Source organism: Typopeltis vanoorti, chromosome 16 (assembly GCF_054136105.1).
Source record: "Typopeltis vanoorti isolate ZY-2024b chromosome 16, IOZ_Tvanoo_1.0, whole genome shotgun sequence".
In the NCBI taxonomy this organism is placed as follows: domain Eukaryota; kingdom Metazoa; phylum Arthropoda; class Arachnida; order Uropygi; family Thelyphonidae; genus Typopeltis; species Typopeltis vanoorti.
Genome location: NC_143564.1, coordinates 78,813,898 through 78,834,721, shown reverse-complemented (window position 1 = coordinate 78,834,721; position 20,824 = coordinate 78,813,898). Strand labels below are relative to the sequence as shown.

General features: G+C 35.2%; 1 protein-coding gene across 6 annotated transcripts in view; it reads right to left on the bottom strand.

The window, feature by feature from the left end:
• vap (RAS p21 protein activator vap) overlaps positions 1-20,824 on the bottom strand; it is a 689,463-nt gene that overhangs the window by 537,273 nt on the left and 131,366 nt on the right. For all 6 annotated transcript variants that reach the window (XM_090406565.1, XM_090406568.1, XM_090406566.1 and 3 more), the window contains exon 6: positions 3,884-3,968. In XM_090406565.1, the coding sequence (XP_090262691.1) occupies positions 3,884-3,968 (85 nt within the window). The remainder of the gene's footprint in view (positions 1-3,883; positions 3,969-20,824) is intronic.

Genomic DNA, 20,824 nt, shown 5'->3' with positions numbered 1-20,824 from the left:
TATATTCACGAATGTGATGTACTGAACTTGCTTTGCTAACAACATTGCTGAGATCACTTGTCCTACATTATCTGACCAATTCTTTACACTTCATTGTAAAATTCGATGTGGTGAAATTTTATATAACGATTTTTCAGCATCGATTTTAATGAGGCCACAAACCATGAGGAAAGAGAAAAATTGTAAATGACTATATTTTAAAGAAGTGCTGATTGTAAACTTGTAAAGCTAACTATCAAAAGGAATGATATGGAAATTGTTCACAAATTATAAAAAAAATATTGTAAAGGGTAAAATTGTGCATAATGTTGGTTTGGTGTAACAGTATGTTAGAAATAATTCTTTAAGTTAAGGGGATTAGACCGGATTATGTTGGCGACTTAAAAATAAACAAAAGTATTGAAGGCGGTTCAGATGTAGAGATTGTTGCTGCCAACTCTGAAGGTTAAAACATCAGTGACATAATTTATTTATGGAAGATTCGGGGGGTCTCCGACACTAGTTTAGGTTGGAGGCTGTTCTAGGAGTTCGAGAAGTTTGTTCGTCTTGCAGAAAGAAAAAGCCCAAGAGAGGCAGGTCATTCTACGGAGATGTATTTCCAGTAGCGGAACGTGCGTCCAGATATGCGGCGTCGACAGTAGCTATGCTACAGATCCTGGACGAGGACTACCCCAGGATGACCGCCAAAAACCGTTCAGCAAAGGCTAGGATATAGGACCGAGGAAAGCAGTCAGCAGAACCGCCAAAAGTCATCCAGACTGGTAGGACTATATTTGTTTCTACAAATTTGTGAGTAGATTTTAATGTTAACGTTGAGGTGAACAAGAATTGTATGTCCACTGAACGTAGCTTTGTTAAAATTAGTTGTTCAAGTCGCTAAGAAGTAACTGAGGCTGAAAGTTAGCTAATATATTTATTGAGAAATTGTCTAGTGTTGGTAAAGCAAGTTTTTCTTAGCATTGTGAATTGCAGGTCTATATTGTAAGGTTACGACTCTAATTCCTGCTTTAAACTTAAAGCAGGAATTAGAGAAAATTTGTTTAATATTATATTGTGCTTAAAGTAAAATATACATGTTTTGTTTGTTTAAAAACTATTGTCTGATTTTTGACCAATGCACTGTCTCATAAAAATAACCAAACCTGTGTGCATAAATTAGAGAAATTGCCACAACTGACTATTTAAGGTATTATTTTAGAAAGTGACTATTCTATAAGTGTTATAACTATTCTTCCTGTGCCATAACATTAATTCAGGGTGGCACAGTCGAAAAAACAAATAAATTTTCTCTGAATTATATCGCGTGGGAAATAGTTAACACTGGATCTGTGAATTGCCTTTTCTAGAGGTCTTTACACTAACAGCACTAACACTTGTAGGTAGTATAAAGGATTACAAGAGGGGGGGACTGAACTAATAGGCTTAAGATAGAACAAGGTAAAGAATATTTAACAGAGTAGAAGTAAGGTAGACATAAGATAAATTAAATCATAGAATATAACTAACATCACAGTTCGATATAATAATCGTAATTAAAAACATCTTCAAAAAATAATAATTACAAATAGCACAAACATCATAAATATTATACTATAACAGCCTATAAATCTTCTGGGAAGGCTTTCCAATAGATTTTAGTATGCTGCTGTTGCTGCAGTAATTACCTTCCATTCTTTCAGAAAAGGATTTATGAGATCGATCACTGATGTTGGGCAATTTGGCCTGGCTCGCAATTGGCATTCAATTCATTCCACAGATTTTGATGGGAATGAGAGTAGGGCTCTGTGCAGGCCAGTCAATTTCTTGAACACCAACTCAATAAACCATTCCTGCACAGACTGCACTTTGTGGATGGCTGTGTACAGAAAAAGGGCAGCACACTGAAAGCACAGAATTGTCTGGAAATGTCAAAAAGGTGGTGTGGCATGGCCTAATGCCCAAGAACATGGAGTGATATGGCTAGCAAAACAAGTGACTGATGGGTTGATGCAGGAAGAAAAAAAAAATATATATATATATATATATATATATATATATATTCTATTGAGTCATATTAGATGGCAGCCAGAGTTTCAGAAGGCTGCATTAACTGGTCATGCACAAAAGTGTAAATGATTATAGCCAAGATATCTGCATTTATCAAATGGCATATATTAGATAAAGAAAATAAAAACAGGAATTTTTATTTGTTTATTTTTTTGCAGCAATATTCATTTATGAAATTTAGAATTTTGGACAGCAGAGAATCCCACAAATTCCCTATATTAAAAAAAGCAGGAACTGAAAAATCTGAGAATAAAAATATCACCCAAGTGGCAAGACTTAATTTTAATCAGTAATACCACTGGGTTCACTACTCATTAAAGAAACTAGAAGTAATATTGCTCATAGACCATCTCTGTGGTGGCATTATATAGACAATACTTTTATTCTTTAGCAATACAAATAAGAATATCTGAATAACTTCTTGAATTTTTCTATTGATCATTATAACAAAATCAAATTCACCATTGAAATTGAAATACGCAATTAATTTTCCTTTTAATCAATAAAAAAAATAGTGACATGTCACATGCAATTTATAGAAAATCAACTCAAAGAACAGGGATTTTTGTTAAGTATTCAAATTAACTCAGAAGAATGCAATACGTATATACCTTAAATATGATAAGACACTAATTATCATTTCTACATTTTTCAGCACATTTCAAGAGGATAATGTGATAAATTCTTCATTTCAGTTAAATTCACATGAGTTATTTAATGGATAAAATGAATTAGCAAACCTTTATGGTTATGTTACTAATAGATGTGTCGAAATATAGCAACACAGCCGTATTTCACTACAAAAGAAAACCAAGTTTCACAATTAAAACAAATACTACTTTGGCCCAAATAGGCCAAAGTAGCATTGTCATTATAAATAGTTCTCTTTTAATTTAGCTGAAAACACTTTAAAAATAAATCAATAATAAAAATAGTGACAAGGATTAGCTCAGGATTTGTAAGCCCCATAAATAACCAATAAGTATCAGAACTTGATTAAACTGAATGAAATACTTAGTTTTCATACTATGAAACAAAAGAAAACAATTATATTATTTTTCAAGTATAAAATTATAAAAAATAAATAATTATATTATTTTTCATGTATATTATTTTTTGATAGAAAGAGTTTTTATCCAATCATATTTTAAATACAATTCTTATAGTGTGACTAAATTGAAATAACACTTCAAAAAATAATAATTTTAAATATATACAAATAAGCTCTTCCCATTATTCTTTTACTTCTGAGGAATCAAACAGTAACCCACAAAATGTGATTGTGAGGATGACACAACAGATGATGATGACACTGATTCAGAAGACACTAACATGTGGAATTAAGGAGATTATGGCTCCACCATATAAAGCTTTGCTCAAGGCAACATATGGATTAATGTTCATAGATATAGTTACCTAGTTTTCAAAAGGAAAAGATATCAGAAAGTCTAAAAGTGAATGACTTAGATGGTTTCTCATTTCTGGAATGCTGAGTATGGATTGAGGAAATGCAATGAGCAGAGTCTATGGATGGGGGGGAGATATAATTGAAACATATATAAGGTAAGGGGTTATTACTAGATTAACGTGGAAGAGGATTTTCTTAGAATGAGAAGAAAGCAGGGGAAAAGCAAGAGGACATTTCTGGAAGCTATATAAGAAAGGTGTGAGCAAGTGGAATGAATGAATGAAGAGCAAGTTTTTTTTTTTGTATGAGAAGTTGTAGATGACTGGAATATATTTAAGGCATATGTTGTGTGTGAATGGAGTTCACAAGATGAGCCTTTTGACTCCATGGATGATGATGATGATATTAATAAAAATAAAAGAAACTTACTTTTTGCCAATTTCTCTACTGCAGCCTCTTTGGTTATACTACCATGAAACCATGGATATATCTCATTTGGATCAACATCATCATCCTAATGTATAAAATCAACAGTAATTAATCTACATTAAACAGTATGACTTTTTCACAAGTTCTGATACTTAAAAATACAGTCTGCAGGAAATTTTGAGTTAAAAAGCATCCTGATTTTAAAGGAAGTGCAACAAATATTTGTTAAAGATTAAGCAACACTAGTCATAAATTATTAATATCCTGATGGATCCTGTTAATCACAGATCCAAGTTCATCTTACACTTGAAAATGACCATGATTTTAAATATCATTCAGAAAATACAAAAAACAAAATATCACAATAACATGATATTTACTCCTTAATCATCTCTAAAATAAAATAAAAAAAGTTTTTTTTTTTATTATTATTTTTTTTTTTTTTGAAATGAACATATGGGACAAATGGAGTGAACAACTGAAAATTTAAGTAACAGTGATTTTACTAGGAAAGGTGCCAAGATTATGCTTTGGTATGTTTTAACAGTATTTTAAAACAATTTCTTTCTTTCTTTCTTTTGTATTATTATATATTAATTATAATGAGTTGATATGAGGATAAATAATCAGTTGTTTGCTGACTCACGTGGCAAGTTCAGGAGACACTGCAAATGTGGACAAAACAGAATATAATCATTTGGGTGTTGATCATACAGATATTTTCATGAAAGAGATGACAACAGAGATGATATACTAACTAAAACAATTTAATTACTTTTTCTTATATTCACCACAGTCAGTATTGTAGTCCAACTACACTAGTTCCCCTGTCCAAAATTTATTCCCCTGATATTTGCATACTCTTTACTCTTTAAGCACTGCCTTAAATCAAGGTATTTTAGATGAAATAACAGCTCTTTAAACAAATTGAAGGTGAAATATTTTGATCTTTGGCACTTAATTCTACCCCCCCCCCCCACACACACACTCAAGCCCAAAGTATGTTTGAGGTATGCATACAATGTCTTTGACATTTGGCCTTGGCCCACAAGCACTGTCTAACCTTGTACATTTCCTTAATAATATCCATCCATGTATTAGTTTCACTGAGGAAGAAGAAAAAGAAGAAGCTCTTGATTTATTGGATACTTTAGTTACAAGGCAAGTAGATAAGTACCTCATATATATGTTAAATTCACCATAAGCCCCCCCCCCACCCCCACACACACACACGCAGAGGAAGATATCTACATGCCACTTCATGCCTAGAAATTTGGAATTTTCAAAACCTTAGCCTCTATGTCTGAGCAAATTTCATCTTCAGGTGAAGCACTACACCTGGAACAATAGGCTCTACTCACATTTTTCCAACAAAATGGATATAACAAAAAAAACCAGGTCAAACTCCTTCAAAACAAATCCTCACTCCTAAACCAGACTACACATACACTATATCTTTACCCTACAACAAATAAATTGGGTTCTCTCCTGAAATGACAATCAGAGCTGTATACAAACCTCTAAACAAAATTTCTACCTGCCTAAGACAAATTAAGAATTGCTTAGACCCTCTCTCCTTACCTGGTGCCTACAGCATCCCCTGCCAGTGTGGAAGTCACTATTTCAGACAAGCAAGAAAAACTACTTTGGTCCGGAGAAAAGAACACAACAAATACATCTGGAATGGAGAATCTAAAAGTAAACTATCTTAACATGGCATAGAGAAATACCACTTCATAAGACGGAAGAAAGCCAGGCTACTTTACCAATTCCAGTTCCTGGAAGTGGCAGAAGTTCTACAAAACCCAGTTAACAGCAAAAGAACAGATGGTATCATTTTAAACAGATTTTGGCACACAGCCCTATCTACCCATCAGCATTAACAACAGGTATCACCATGAAAAGATCCACTGTTGCTCTTCACACATGACTATCCTTGTTATCCAGGTGACTTTAGTTTGTCTTCACTGATTGTGTAGTGTTAAATTGCCTCTGATAAGGCTAGCTTAAGCTAGAGAAATGTCAGCTGGAAAAATAATTAATTTAAGTTAATCAATTTTTGTTCACTTTCCAGCATCCACGTAGTTTTATGTCTCAGAAATTTTGACATAAGTAATAAGTCGATAGACAGGTATCAAAATGTGGCGAGTATGAATCTATATATTAATGACATTAGGAAAGGTCTAATAGTTTGCTGATTATGTGAAGATAGTCAGGACAATCAGGGATGCCACTGATGTTTAATGCTTACAGAATGATTTGAACAGGCTGAAAATTTGGGCAATGAAAATGGTTGTCAGTTTAATGTTAATAAGTGTAAAGTTATGCACTTTGGTATGATGAGATTTCCAATGGCATATTATATTAGTGAGGTTATGCTACAACAAACTGAGGCTAGAGATTTTGGCATAATGGTAGATAGGAATTTTAAGTTCAAAGGTCACACAGCAAAAATTGCAAATACATCTCAGAGGATAATAGCGATGTTGAAGCGAAACATGACATTTAAGGATAAGTAAGTCATTTTGCCACTTTACAAGGCCTTGATAAGATCACATTTGGACTATTGTGCACAGATTTGGTCTTCTGGATTCCAAGGGAATAAAGAAGCTGCAAGAAGAGTTAGAAATCTTTGAATATATTAGAATTATGGAATTCACATTATGAGGATAGATTGCACGTATGTGGACTACAGATTCTGGTTAAAGAGAGGTTATATGATAGAAGTCTATAAACTTCTGAATGGGTGTTATAGGATATTGTCTGATACATTTTTCTTTGTTATATGGAAGGTGGAAAGAAAACATAGGGGGCATCCATGGAAGTTAAGTTTGTTTGCAGTTAAAAAAATGGGGGGTTAAAGATAGATTTTTCTCTCACAGAGCAGTGAGTGAGTGGAACAGTTTGCCTTCAGAGACAGTCAGTGCATCTAGTGTGAATGAGTTTAAGAGAAGGCATGACAGCTGGATTGGACAATGTATAGCTTCCCTCGAGATCTCAAATAATAATAATAATAATTACTGCAGTACAACCAACAGAGGTCTCAGAACTTCAACAATAAGTATAGATGGGCAAGAAATCAGAGTAGGCGACTCTACATTCATTATATAATTGTAAGCAGACAGATGGAGTATGAGACTTCTATAGTTGGCAAAGTGAGAGGTTACAGGATGGAGTGCAAACCTGGTATGGAGGAATGCTGTAATGTATGGTGTAGATAATGCTATCAGTATTAATACCAATAGCTTCCATAATGTTTTTAGTATGCATAACAAAGAGATGTATGGAAGTGTGACAGATGTGATTTTGATCTTCCAAAGCAGAGAAAAGGGTAATAGTCCACAGGGGGATGCTCTGCAAGAGACATTATTTTTAGGACATAGTTCAGAGACACTTATTTTTGTCTAGATCAGCGCTTCCCAAACTGTGGGCCACGGCCCCCTTGGGGACCATAGATTTTGTTGAGGGGGGGGGGGGGGCCTGTGAAATAATGAAAACAAATTTAAAATGTTTTAAGACTAAGTAGATTTTTTTATTTTAAAAGAAGCGTATTTAACTTTTATTATTTATTATTTCTTTTTTGTTATTTTTTATATTTTAATTGAAAAATTCACACATTGGTGTTGGTTCACAAACTTTGCTTCCTGTGTATTTCGGCGCTTAATGAATATTAGTAAATATTGCTTATTCATATGTTTCATTTCAAAGCAGTGGTTAATTGTATTTACTTTGAATGCTCTCCAGGGAAGCTCCAAATCTTCTTGTCCCTTTCATCATGCATTCACGTTCATAATCAGGGACTGTTGATATTGACTTTATATACATATCAAAACTCGTTTTATATTATCACTGTCATCCGAGCTAGTTTTCTGTTACCAATAAAAGTTTCGCATATACTTCACACATGAAAAAAAGCTTAAACAAGTTCATGTGGGGAGATAGTAACTCGCTTGTAGTGGTAAACAACATGCCCTCCCTAACAGCCACTATACTGCAGAGGCAATAAAAACAAGTACTTTTATTCTGCCAGTGAATAAGGTATGAGGAGTCTGTGTAATATATTTCTCAACAAATAGTGCAACTAGTGATAACTGAGATAAAAACACACTAATTAATGAATCACATGTCCCCTCATACAGAAACTATGCTGTATTATAGACTCAAACAAAACCATATGTTGCATGGGCAAACACAGTATCTAACTAAAAACTATTGTTATTAATTAGATGTGTGTGAGTTCGATTTCCCAAGGCAGCAATAAAATTCAACCGAATGTGTTAAAATTCATAAAAGTGTTAAAACTAAGTAATATATATATATATATATATAATGAATGTTATGGCAGTTTCACATATGGAATTCGGTTGAAGAGAGTTAGCATTTCAACTCAATTGTCAGCTATGCTTTTATCTTTCGGTTGCGCGATCTTTTGTTAATACCGCACCAATCACATTAACGTTTTAATAACCTGCCTTTGCTGTCTGTTTCGCGTTAGTAAAGGGAGAAAAGTCACAAAAAAGAAAAATGTTCCTGGTCCGGGGATTCCCTTATTCAGGTAATATTCACTAATTTCATGTTATCAGTCTGTGGTGTGCCAGTATCGGTAAGTGGTGATATTATTTGATCTATTCTACGTTAAAAAATTTAATCCTGAGATTGATAAGTGGCTGATAAAAAATAAAACAAAATCCCGCGAACAATCAGAAGAAGCAGAAACAGAGTCAAAAAAAAGGACAGTATTTCATATTTTACCAAAACAGCCCACATTGTCTTCAGAACCAAACGGTAAGAGGCAAAAAATATAATATATGCATTTGATTTTTGCAATATTCGCTGTGTATGTTTTGTATTGAATATAAATAGAATAAATATTATAATAATATATCTCTCTATTACAATTTTTTTTCGAGGGGGCCGTAAAATATTTTAATTTTTACAAAGGAGGCCCTGACATCCAGAAGTTTGGGAAGCACTGGTCTAGATGATAGAGCAAGCTCATTTGCTTCAGCATAAACAGTGAATCGGTGATAAGCAAAACATGCCAGTAGCTATTTGTATACCCTAATGATGACTAGAGTCAAAGTGTACTTTCCTTTGCAGAACTGTAAATCTGGGACTCATAATCAAGCTTTGACTATGCAGAATAAAGACAGAGAAAGGAACATCATTCAGCACCCAATTCTGTAGAAGGAAGGGTACGAAGGAGAATTCAATGCTTTCTTGCATTTGTCACTAAGTTGATGAATATGTATAAGGAATGTAAGCTTTCAATCAACGACGAGTCCCAAAAACTGGCCTCCAGTGCTACGGGAATGATACTTCCAAAAGGACTAAATGGTCTAATGTTCATCAATGTCTATGAAAGCCACATTGTGTGTTGTAGAGAAGTCTGTTGCTTTCTAAATACCAGAAGTCTGGCATTAACTGTTTTCTCTAATATCATACAAATACAGATGATCAGAGCAATAGGTTGATAATTGTTTGATTGTGCTGGATTCTTTTCTGGTTTTGGGATGACAATGACGACTAACTTACACCAAGAATCCAGAAACTCTTCCTCTTTAAGTATTCTGTTATATGTTAAGTGAAGGAGGTGGAAGACAATAATCCAAGATCCGTGGAAGATGTTTTCTCATCTCATAATGGAACTCGTCAGGACTTGCTGCAATGGCATGACAGACGTAGAAAAGTTCTTTTTTTGTTCCTCCTTAATGAAAGGCTGATTGTATGGTTCTAGCACACTGGTAGAAAAGTGTAACCACTAAATTCTCGTTTTTGTTGCTCTTTCAATATTAAAAATTTAGGAGGATATGAAGCTGTTGCTGAGACTCTAGCAAAATTATTTTCTGAATTGTCTGCAATAGCTTTAGGATCAGCAACAACATATTCATTATGTTCCAAAGAAATCAAAATGGTGCAGTCTGTATGCATCTTTTATTTTCCAGATTTCATCCCATATAATTTTTGAACAGATTGCTTGATTAAATGATGATGTAATTTTATCCAAGATTGTTTTTGATTCTGATGTCTCACATAATGTGCTCTGGTCAAAGCACATTTAAAGGCTATTAGATTTGATCATGGCAGAATATCTATGAAATATACTCCATGCTCTGTCTAGATCTTTTTCTGTCTGCTTAACACTCTGGATTCCACAGTTGGAGCTTGGACAATATAATATGTGATATACTTCACTGTTCCACTGATAAGTATTTGACTAACTGCTTTAGCATTAAATTTTGAAAGATGGGGAAAAGTATACAAGTCAGCACAGTCCAATTTCCACATGGGTATCAGTGTAGGAAAGCATGAGCAAATAAAAGGAAATTTATTGATTCCATAGATGCTCTCTTCAACATTCCAAATGAGATGTGGAAAGATGGCAAAAGATCAGATTGTAAGATCTATAGCAAAATATGAATGAGTGGGCACATGGAAAAAAGGTATCAACTTTATTATTAAAAAAGGGAGAGGTTATCGAGCATCTGCTCAATGATATGACCTTGTCTATTCATGCTGGCACTACCCTACCCCAAAGAGTGCTGTGTCCATTAAAGTCACACATGAGAAGTGTGGAGTGAGGCAATCGCAGTATAAGTTTATCAAGTTCAATTTCATTTAACTCACAACCCAGTGGTAAATAAATGGAACATACTGTAATAAGAAATTTCACAGATATGCAAACTGTTACTGCTTCCAGAGCAGTATTAAGCTGGACATGCCAGAAAGTAGTATGGCATGTCCACATAGCTATTCCACCATGAGCCAGGCCATCTCCAGTTCTGTCCTTACAAACAATAGTAAAATGCCTTAAGGTTGTGTCCTCTACTAGGTTTTAAATATGTTTCCTGCAGACCGGAAGGTTTGTGTTTCTGCAGTAGAACCTTGATATCATCAATATTATTGCAAAAACCATGACAGTTCCACTGTAAAAATTTTCCTATTGTTTAGGCTTTTTAGGTTTGTGCAACTTAAAATATGTCAAGGACTTACCTTTGTCAGGCTTATATTTATCTATTGATTTAGGGAAGGATGGATGGCCAGTGTATCTCTTCTTCGATTAGAATGTTTAATACATCATCTGGTGTGTCAATATCATTTGGTGAGTTAAGTGTATTTTTGGTAGATACAGATGTATCCAATTTTTCTATAGGGATGGCAGATGGTTTATCTTTACTGCAATTCTTGCTATAATTTTTTTGACATGTGGGTACTCATCACATAGGATCATTTTTGGAGTTGTTTCAAGAGTGAGACATGGGTGGTATGACTGATGCACTCCACAGAGTACTCACAACCATATAGTTGAGGTATGGAGAAATTAGCAGATGGTGGAATAGTCATATGGGTTTGAGTTACTATTGACATTTTCTGGAGGAGTTGAGACAGTCAACAAGTATTTAGTAAATAAAAGAAGACAAGTTTGAAACTGTAAAGTGGCTTAACATGAAGGGCTAAACTTAGATATGTTGTTTATGAAGAGGCAGAAGAAACTTCTTTCTCTGGTATAAAAATTAGTAAATTGTGTGTCAAATTGAACTGCGAGAGGTAAGAATATTTATACTTCAGTGAGACAGGAGGAATAATATTGTATGCTACATAAGGGAATTAAAAAAGATCCCATGGAAAAGAAGAAAATTTTATTTTTTCGGAAAGGGCCTAAATTGCAGCTTAGGTCGCGTGTATCCGAGAGATACATTCATTACTAGTATGTGCTGAAATGCAATAAAACTTAAAAAAAAAAAAAAACACTTCAAATATAATACTTCATGGTTTATTTATTTTCAGCAACAATCTAGAAATTATTGAACAAAGAAACAAAGGGAAAAAAACAACAACTAAATCAATACTATACTGACATCAGAGTTCACAGTATCTCTCAGATACAATTTATATCACTTTCACTTTCGACTCTATCATTCTCATCATTGGACTTGAGCAACATTTGCTGAATCTCTTCAACATCTGATGGATTATCCAATCGATATATTTTTCCAGCCATTTTCAACAGTAAATTAAAAAAAAAACTAAACTAAACCAATACTATACCAACATCAGAGTTCGTGGTATCTCTCAGATACAATTTACTATCAAATATCACAAACCTTTACATAACATGTGTTAAACTGAACTGATGGCATAAACAGTGTGGAATATCACTCATAATATATGTATGCACAGCTAGTCATGACCTCCAAGCTATAACTGGATATGCGTAAGAATATTTATATTAAAACAATTTGTTTGTATGTCAGATCAGTTGTGACCTCACATGGTTAAGAAGGCCCTGGATCCAGTTAATTTTGTAGTTATCTATAAAATTGTTATTAAAAGTGTATATGTCATTTTAGTTTCATTAAATGTATATATTTTTTATTTTGGCCTTAAGTTAGTGATTTTCCAGATTCTAAAAGAAATAGTTCAAAATCATTACACCAATCGGAATTGAATCCTTGTGTAATTAATAAATGCTCGGAGTATAAGAACAATCTCTTTACTGAAACAGTAAAGGATAAAAATTAATGAAGGTTTATTATATGAGGATAGGATGGAATATCAAGGAGACAAGAGGCCATTGTCAGGAGAAAGAACATCTGAAGTGACACTGGAGGTGGTGAGGTGGGATGTTCAAGCATCTAGAAATGGCAAGACAGCTGGCCCTGGTGGAATGGTAACAGAGATGTTCAAAGGCCCCAAAAATTATAGAGAATAAGTGTCATATGATTGGTATAAGTGAATCTGAGACATCCCCAATAATAACAGAGGAATAATCTGGTTTCAAAGCAGGAAGATCTTGCATTAATTAATTTTATTTTTTGACAAATATCCAAAAAATGGTTGCTGAGAATAAAAAGCTCCATTTAATTTTTGTAGATATGGAAAAAGCTTATGATACTGTGCCAAGGAAGATAATATGGGAGGAAAGCAGGAAAAAATAAAGGAACAGAAGAAATGTGCAGAGGGTGTATGAGGGATCTATGTCTGCTATAAAGATTAGTAACAAACTTTCAGATGAACTTACTAAATGTAAGGGTTTTATGTAACCAACACTGTTTAAGATCTATTTGGATGTGGCCTTGAAGAACTGGAACAGACAATACCACGGAATAGGTGTACCCATAGGAGACCAAGTCCTACATGCTCTTCTTTTCACTGAAAAAGGAGGTAGAATATCAGATGAGAAAATTGTTGGATACATATAAATGTTAGGGATCGAAGGTTAATTTGTTAAAAAACCAAGTACCTAGTGGTTGGAGGTGATAGTGCAACTGATCTTGAGTAAGAAGTAGCAACTATAAAATCAGTGGATGCCTTCAAATACCTTGGCTCCATGATGAATAAGTGTAAAATGGACATAACATTTCAAACAGGACAGGCATGAGTGGCTATTAGAACCATGAATATTTTATGGAGGCATAAGGTCTCAACGAAAACTAAGAAGATGGTGTATCATGTGATTATAGACAGTATATTGACCAATGGATGTGAGTGTTGTACACTCACTAACAACCAAAGGAGATGAGTAGAAGTTGTGGAAAGAGATCATATTAGATGAAGTATGAGAGCTAACCCATATGGAACATCTGAGAAATGCATATATTTGAATAGAGATGAAAGTTAAATGGTCTATTATGAAGAAGATAGAGGCACGTGCTTTGAAATGGTATAGACACATCCATAGAATGATGGCCATTGAGAATTATGCAATGGTCATCCCTGGAAGAAAAAAGGGTGGAAGATTAATGACTACATGGGAAGCGACCATTGTAAGAGCAATGGAGAAAAAGAGGCTTATGGGATGAGGACTGGAGGAATCATAAAGAGTGTAATCTGAGAATAGGCAGCTGCTGACAACTGGAGAAGCCTGAAAGAAGAAGACTAAAATAGTGACTGTGCTCATTGACAAAAGAAGGGCATTTGATTAAAAGTAAATAACTTTTAGTCTAGTACCATAGAATTCACACACAAGTATGTCATCACTCCCCTCAAAAGGAAGGCATGTGTAACATACCTATGCAGAGCTTAGCAAAAATAGCTTCCTCTTTTCTGTACCTGCACAGCCAAGACTAGACTGCTGCAATTTGATTTCAGACTTAATTTGATGGCACATACTATTGGTCTCTATTCCACAATGACTACCACTTGGTAGAATTTCTGTCTTATGATCTGCTTATAATCAAGTGTAGGGGATAAAAAAAAGTTTGAGAAATGAGTTGACCTAGTTGCAGTATTTTCATCCACATTTCCCTTAATCCCAACCTGGCTTAGGATGCAACAGAAGCATCCAAATGTAGCTTACACAACCGACAGAGGACATGCTGAATGTGAGAAAGCTCTGGATTTTTCGACAGCTCTAGACTTCTTACTGCCTGCAGGGAGCATTGTGAATAATGTACTTTTGTTAGAATTGAAACTTATGTAGTTCAAGGCAAGCTCTATAACAGACAGCTCTGCAAAGAAGTTGTTATATTCTAATGGATCTGAGCAGATCCCCTATTATGCTGTCTGCAAAGACAGCAGAAGATCACACTAAAATCTCTGATTTAGGACCATCTGTGTAAACAGGAACAAAATGAGAGTATTCCATTCTATGGACTTGAAAGAGCTGCTGGTAGACAACATGAGGGATGGAATGTTTGAATGACAGAAAGAGAAGTTGCATGGTGGTACAAATGAATGCAATGACAGAAGTTTATTTGTTAGCATTGCTGCAGTATTGTCTACCCAAATATTCAAAGCTTCTAAAAGTGCTTTTCTTTGCAACCAAAGGGTCATATGACAGTCTGATGAATGTTGTATAGATTTTCCCACCATGGGCCAAAAAGAGCTGGCCATTTGGGATGATCTGGCAGAGATTTTATTTTAGTGGCACATAGCAGTGATCTTGGGGGGGGGAGGACCTCACCCCTACCAAGCACATCCCTCGGGTGGCAGATGAGGGAAGCCCAAGCGGGCAGCTCTGAATAACGAATAAGGAGCCGTGGACCAAAGGCACACTTGAACCATGGTCAGGAGAAGTGTTGTAGATCACTGAAAAGATGCCAGCAAGTAGAAGAAAAAAAAGCCCCCAGTCCTGCGCAGCTCTTTGCAAATCCACCAAGGTGGTCGTGAGAAATCTGCAAGAGTAAGGGGTGCTAAGAATCTCGCAGAGGATGGTAGACCACCATCTGGAAATCTGACCCTATTTACTGGTTCCTTCAACACTCGAACTCTGTCTTCCGACTCCCATATTGATTTCCTGCTTCAAGAACTGCAAAATGTAAAGTTTGATATCCTTACTATTTGTGAAACCCGAAGGAACTCTGAATTAACAGCAAAATGGAACAATGGCAACCAAATTTTCCTGGGAGCTTCAGATAATGCTACAAGGGCTGGAGGAGTTGGCTTCAATATAAATGAAAAGCTAACTAAAAATATTATTTCTTGCACAATCCATTCTGAACGACTAGGAACGCTAAAATTAAAACTTGGAGAATCCATAACAATAAAAATAATAGTAGCCTACGCACCCAACTCACCAGCTGACAAAGACGAAATAGAAAATTTCTATGAACATCTACGAGAAACATTACTGAAAAAAACAACATACACAATAGTGTGTGGAGATTTCAATGCAAAGATTGGTAGAGGATTGATTGAAGAAAAATACATTGGACCGTGGGGGAAAGGGGAAAGAAATGAACAAGGTGAACTCCTGGCAGAATTTGTAGAAGCAGAAAGGCTCTACATTATGAATAGTTTCTTTAAAAAGAGAACTGGAAAAAGGTGGACTTGGCAATCTCCAAATGGAGAGACAAGAAATGAAATTAATTTCATCCTAACAGATTGCAAAAGAATAATAAAAAATGTCGAAGTCATTGGAAAAACCTACTGCGACATTCATTCAGGCCACCGTCCAATAAGAGCCACCCTCAAAATACACAAAAAAAAAAAAAAAAAATGAAGAACACATACTAGCACAGTCCAACCATAAAAAATGCTCAAAACAGATAAACCCAGAAGAATTTAGAAAAAATGTGGAAAAAACTGACTGGAAATTAAAAAATGACATCGACAAAGATTTAACAAACTTTAACAATCAATTAATGAACTGCAAGGAAAGAACCTCGTATGAACTTCCTCCCAAGACCAGGGAACGCCTATCAGCAAAAACAATAGAACTATTGAAGAAAAGAAGAATACTGAAAGATACAGAAAAAGACCGTCTAGAATATAAAATTATTTGTAAACAACTGAGGCAGAATATCAAAGACGACTATAACATATATAGAACAACAAAATTGGCAGAAGCAGCTAGGCTCTGCAGTAGCCTAAAAAAAAGTAGAAAAATAAATAAATCTAAAGCAACCACTACCATCAGCCTTCATAGACAATCAAGGAAACAGACACACAAATAGAGGTGAAATGGAAAAAATAGTAAAATCGTATTATGAAAACCTTTACTCATCTAAACAAGTAATCACAGCTCCAGTACCAGATGAAAATTTGGAAATACCATCTGTCCTACCTGAAGAAGTAAAAATGGCTATTCACCATATGAAAAATTATCGATCACCAGGAATTGATGGTATAAAATCTGATGAATTAAAAATGGACAAATAAAGCTTTACTCTTTAAAGCTTTACCCGATATATACAATTAAGGAAAGTACCTACTGAATGGAAAACATCAAAGACCATAATTCTGCATAAAAAAGGTAATAAAGAAGACATCAGTAACTACAGTCCCATCTGTCTATTAGCGCACACACAAAATGTTCGCCAGTCATCCTAAACCAAATACAAACCTCCATCAACGAAAATAGCTGCAAAGAACAGGCTGGTTTCAAAAAAGGCTTTTCAACAATAGATCACATTCAAACTATTACTCAGCTAACAGAAAGATGCAGAGAATACCAGATCCCACTTTGTCTTCTTTTTATAGATTTTAAAAAGGCATTTGACACTGTTGAGCATAACGCAGTATTCCAAGCTTTAATAGAACAAGGCGTAGAAAAAGCATACATCCAACTCATAAAAGATATCTACACAGAAGGCACAACAAATATCACGCTTTGTAATTACTCGATTAAAATTAACTTAAGTAGAGGAGTACGTCAGGGTGATGTCTTATCACCTAATCTCTTCACATCTACTCTGGACAGCATCATTCGAAAAATTGACATGAAAGATGGAATAAACATTGATGGCGAAATGTTAAATATCCTATTATTCACCGATGATGTGGTATTAATATCTCACTCACTCAAACTCTTAGAATCAATGCTGAATAACATAAGCCAAAACTGCCAAAAAATTGGATTGGAAATACACCCGAACAAAACAAGATGGATGAAAAACAAATACTGTAAAGATCATACAATCACTCTAGAATCTCGCACCATTGGAAAAGTTGAAGAATACATCTACCTCGACCAGTCCATAAAAATGAATATATATATATCAAATAAATAGCAAGGAGAAAAAGGGCTGCTTGGATAGCCTTCAACAAAATAAAATCAACAATTACCAACCAAAACATAGATATAAACATAAGAGCCCTTCTTTTCAATAGTCACATCTTACCAGCATTAACTTATGGCAGTGAAACATGGAACACAACTTTAAAAGAAGAACAAAGCTTAATAACAACTCAACGTGCAATAGAAAGAAGAATGTGCAATATAAACAAAATAGACCATGTAAGACACACAGAAATCAGGAAGAAGTCTGAACTCACGGACATAATAAAAGCAATCCACAACAGCCAAAGAAGATGGGCAGGACATCTCGCCAGAATGAGAGACAACAGATGGACAGTAAGAGTTACAAACAAAAAGAGTTTTCTTTTGGTATCTGAGAGATACCAAAAGAAAACCTGGAAGACCAGCCTTAAGGTGGGAAGACCCAATGATTAAGAAAGTCAGAAGAAAATGGAGAAGAAAGGCCCAAGACAGGAATAGCTGGACTCTTTACGACCTGCAGTCATGGAGAAATCCTGACTGAAATCACAGGTCCATCACGGTAATCAAGGTAATAGCTGTTGATGTCAAAAGATGAATGGTAGTTCATTTGCCTCAACATATAGATTAAAGATTGGTGAGATTCAAAATGTTCCAAATGCAATTCTTATGGCTGGATGGTCAATAAGGTCCAACTATCGAAGGGGGGGGGGGGTTGTAGTTTCTCAGGCTGAAGCACAAAGTTGTGACCCATAATCGAATTTTGATCTAATTGGTGCATGATACAATAGCAAAGAAGCTCTGTAAGCAACCCAAGAGGTGAAACACAGGATGAGAAGGATATTCATTGCTTTACAGCACTTATCTCACAACTGGCATATATAAGGGAAAAAAAATTTCTTCTCAAACACAAGCCCCAAGAACTTGGTTTCTAATGAGACCGCAATTAAAGTGTTTGTCCTAGTCTGAGTTCTGGATAGGGATGAAGACCATGTCTGCAGCAAAAATGCAGCACACAAAATGTCTTCTGCTAGTCTGGATAGAGTTGTTTCATTTGGTTAGATAAAACATTCTCAATAAAGAGAAGGATATTTTCTCTGAGATTCTCCTTCTCTTCACCAAGACCAAAATTGTGCAGTTCTTTTAATATTACAAATGTCTAAGCAATGGCATATACTTTTTCTATATGAAAGAAAAATATTCCCAAATGCTTGCATTTTCGAAAGACATTAAAAGGGATGCTTCCAGTTGTACTAAATCATCAGTTATTGAAATTTGCAAAACCCAGATTATGTTCCAGCAAAAAAGGGACGTTTCTCTTCAGAAACTATAAAAGACTTGCTTCCTGGGTTGGGAAAGGCAATAATAATTGCCTTTTGCCCTTTTATCTGGAAACACACTCTCAGATAATTCTATTGAACAAATCCAGGAGTCGATCCATGGCAGATAGACAGATGATCATCTTATAATGGATCATTTCATAATGGATGCTATTGGACAAACAGCAACTGGTGACATTTAAACCAGTTGCTGTTTCATTTCATTTCTTGTTTTGTGAATGGCCTGTTGTAGTCTTCTGTGCCACTTGAAAGAACAGAATTTGTTTATTTTCTGCTTTATATTTAGGTCAAGAAACAATGGGAGATAAAGATAAGATGTTGTTTACATTCTCGTAATAATCTCCTTGAGAATCAACAAATGCAACACACTCTAATGCATGTGGAACATTAGCAAACTAGACAGTATTTTCCTCAAACAGCTCTAACAGTATGCCATTCATGATTCTTGCTCTCTGTCGCAACTAGTCATTGTCACACCTAGCAACACATTGACAACCATTCCTACCATACTATTATTTTTCAATAATTCTTCTCAATAACCTCTTGATATTCATCCTTACATTTTATTATTATTATTATTATTATTAAGAGAAATCTCCAGGGAGTCAGAGACTCATTGAGGGAGGCCATATACTACACACACACACCAGCTATCATACATATTTTTGAATTCATTCACACTGCTTGCACTCACAACATCCAATGGCAATCCATTCCAATCATGCAGCACCCTCTGAGAGAAACATCTAGTCTTCGCCCCCTTCTTAGCGGCCTTCATTCTCAGCTTCCAAGGATGCCCTCTCGTCCTTTCACCACCCTAAATAAATTGAAATCCTGTATGACCCTTTCAGAAGTTTGTAAGTTTCAATCATATCTCCCCTCTTTCTTCTGTTTGCTAGTGTCTGCAGTCTACAAATTCTCAACCTGTCTTTATAATCGGTATTCCACAATCTTGATATAATTTTTAATACTCTCCTTTGCACTCTCTCCAATATATCAGAATCACAATGGAAACCAGGAGACCAGACCTGTGCACAATAGTCCAAGTGAGGTCTTATCAAGGCCTTGTAAAGAGGCAAAATAACATCCTTATCTTTACATGTGAACGTTTGTTTCAGCATTGCAATTATCTTTTGAGTTGCATTTGCAATCTTTGCTACTTGATCCTTGAACTTCAATTTCCTATCTACTAACACTCTAAGATCCCTATCCTCATCAGTTTCTTCAAGCATAATTCCACGAATATAATATGACATTGGATATCTAATCATGCCAAAGTAAATCACTTTACATTTACTGACATTGAACTGATATCCATTTTCCCCATGCCCACAATTCCAGTCTATTCAAATCATTCTGCAAGTACTGCATATCAGCAGCATTCCTGATTCAGCAAATTGCTGTATGCCGCTTGCCAAATCCTTCCCAATATCATTAATGTACAGATTGAATAACAGTGGACCAAGTGCTGATCCTTGTAGTATACCACTAGTTACCTTAAATTTTGCAGATTTACATTCCCTGTATACCACTTTTTGATATCTGTCAGTCAGCCATCCTCTTATCCATGCTAATATTCTATAACCCAAACCCATGTTCTCCAATTTATGCAGCAGGTCTGTCATGCTGTACTCTGTTAAAAGCCTTAGCAAAATCCAAAAGTATCATGGTGTATCCATTCCCCTTATCTAGTTCAATGGTAACATTATTATAGAATATGAGCAAGTTGCAAACTTGACCTTCTCTTAATAAATCTATGTTGCTAATTAAGTAGAGATTCACTGCCAACCCATTTCTGAATGCAAGCTCTAACCAATTTTTCCAAAATCTTCACCGCCACTCCAAACTGGTCAACAGTTGGATATATTGGTCTTTGCACCACCTTACACAATGGAATTACCATACATTCCTTCCATTCCTGCAGAATCTTCCCTGTTCTGAGACTCATATGAAACAGCCTGGTCAAAAGAATGGCCAGTTCAGCTGAACACTCTTTTAGCACATGTGCTGATATCCCATCAGTTCCTATTGCTGAATTTGTATTCAATTTGTACAACAGCTCTAATACCTCGTCCTGTACACCTGTGTTTCTTCATTTAATGAAGAGGTAACAGTGAGCTCAATGTTGTGTACACCAGGTTGATAGCTTTTAACAAAATG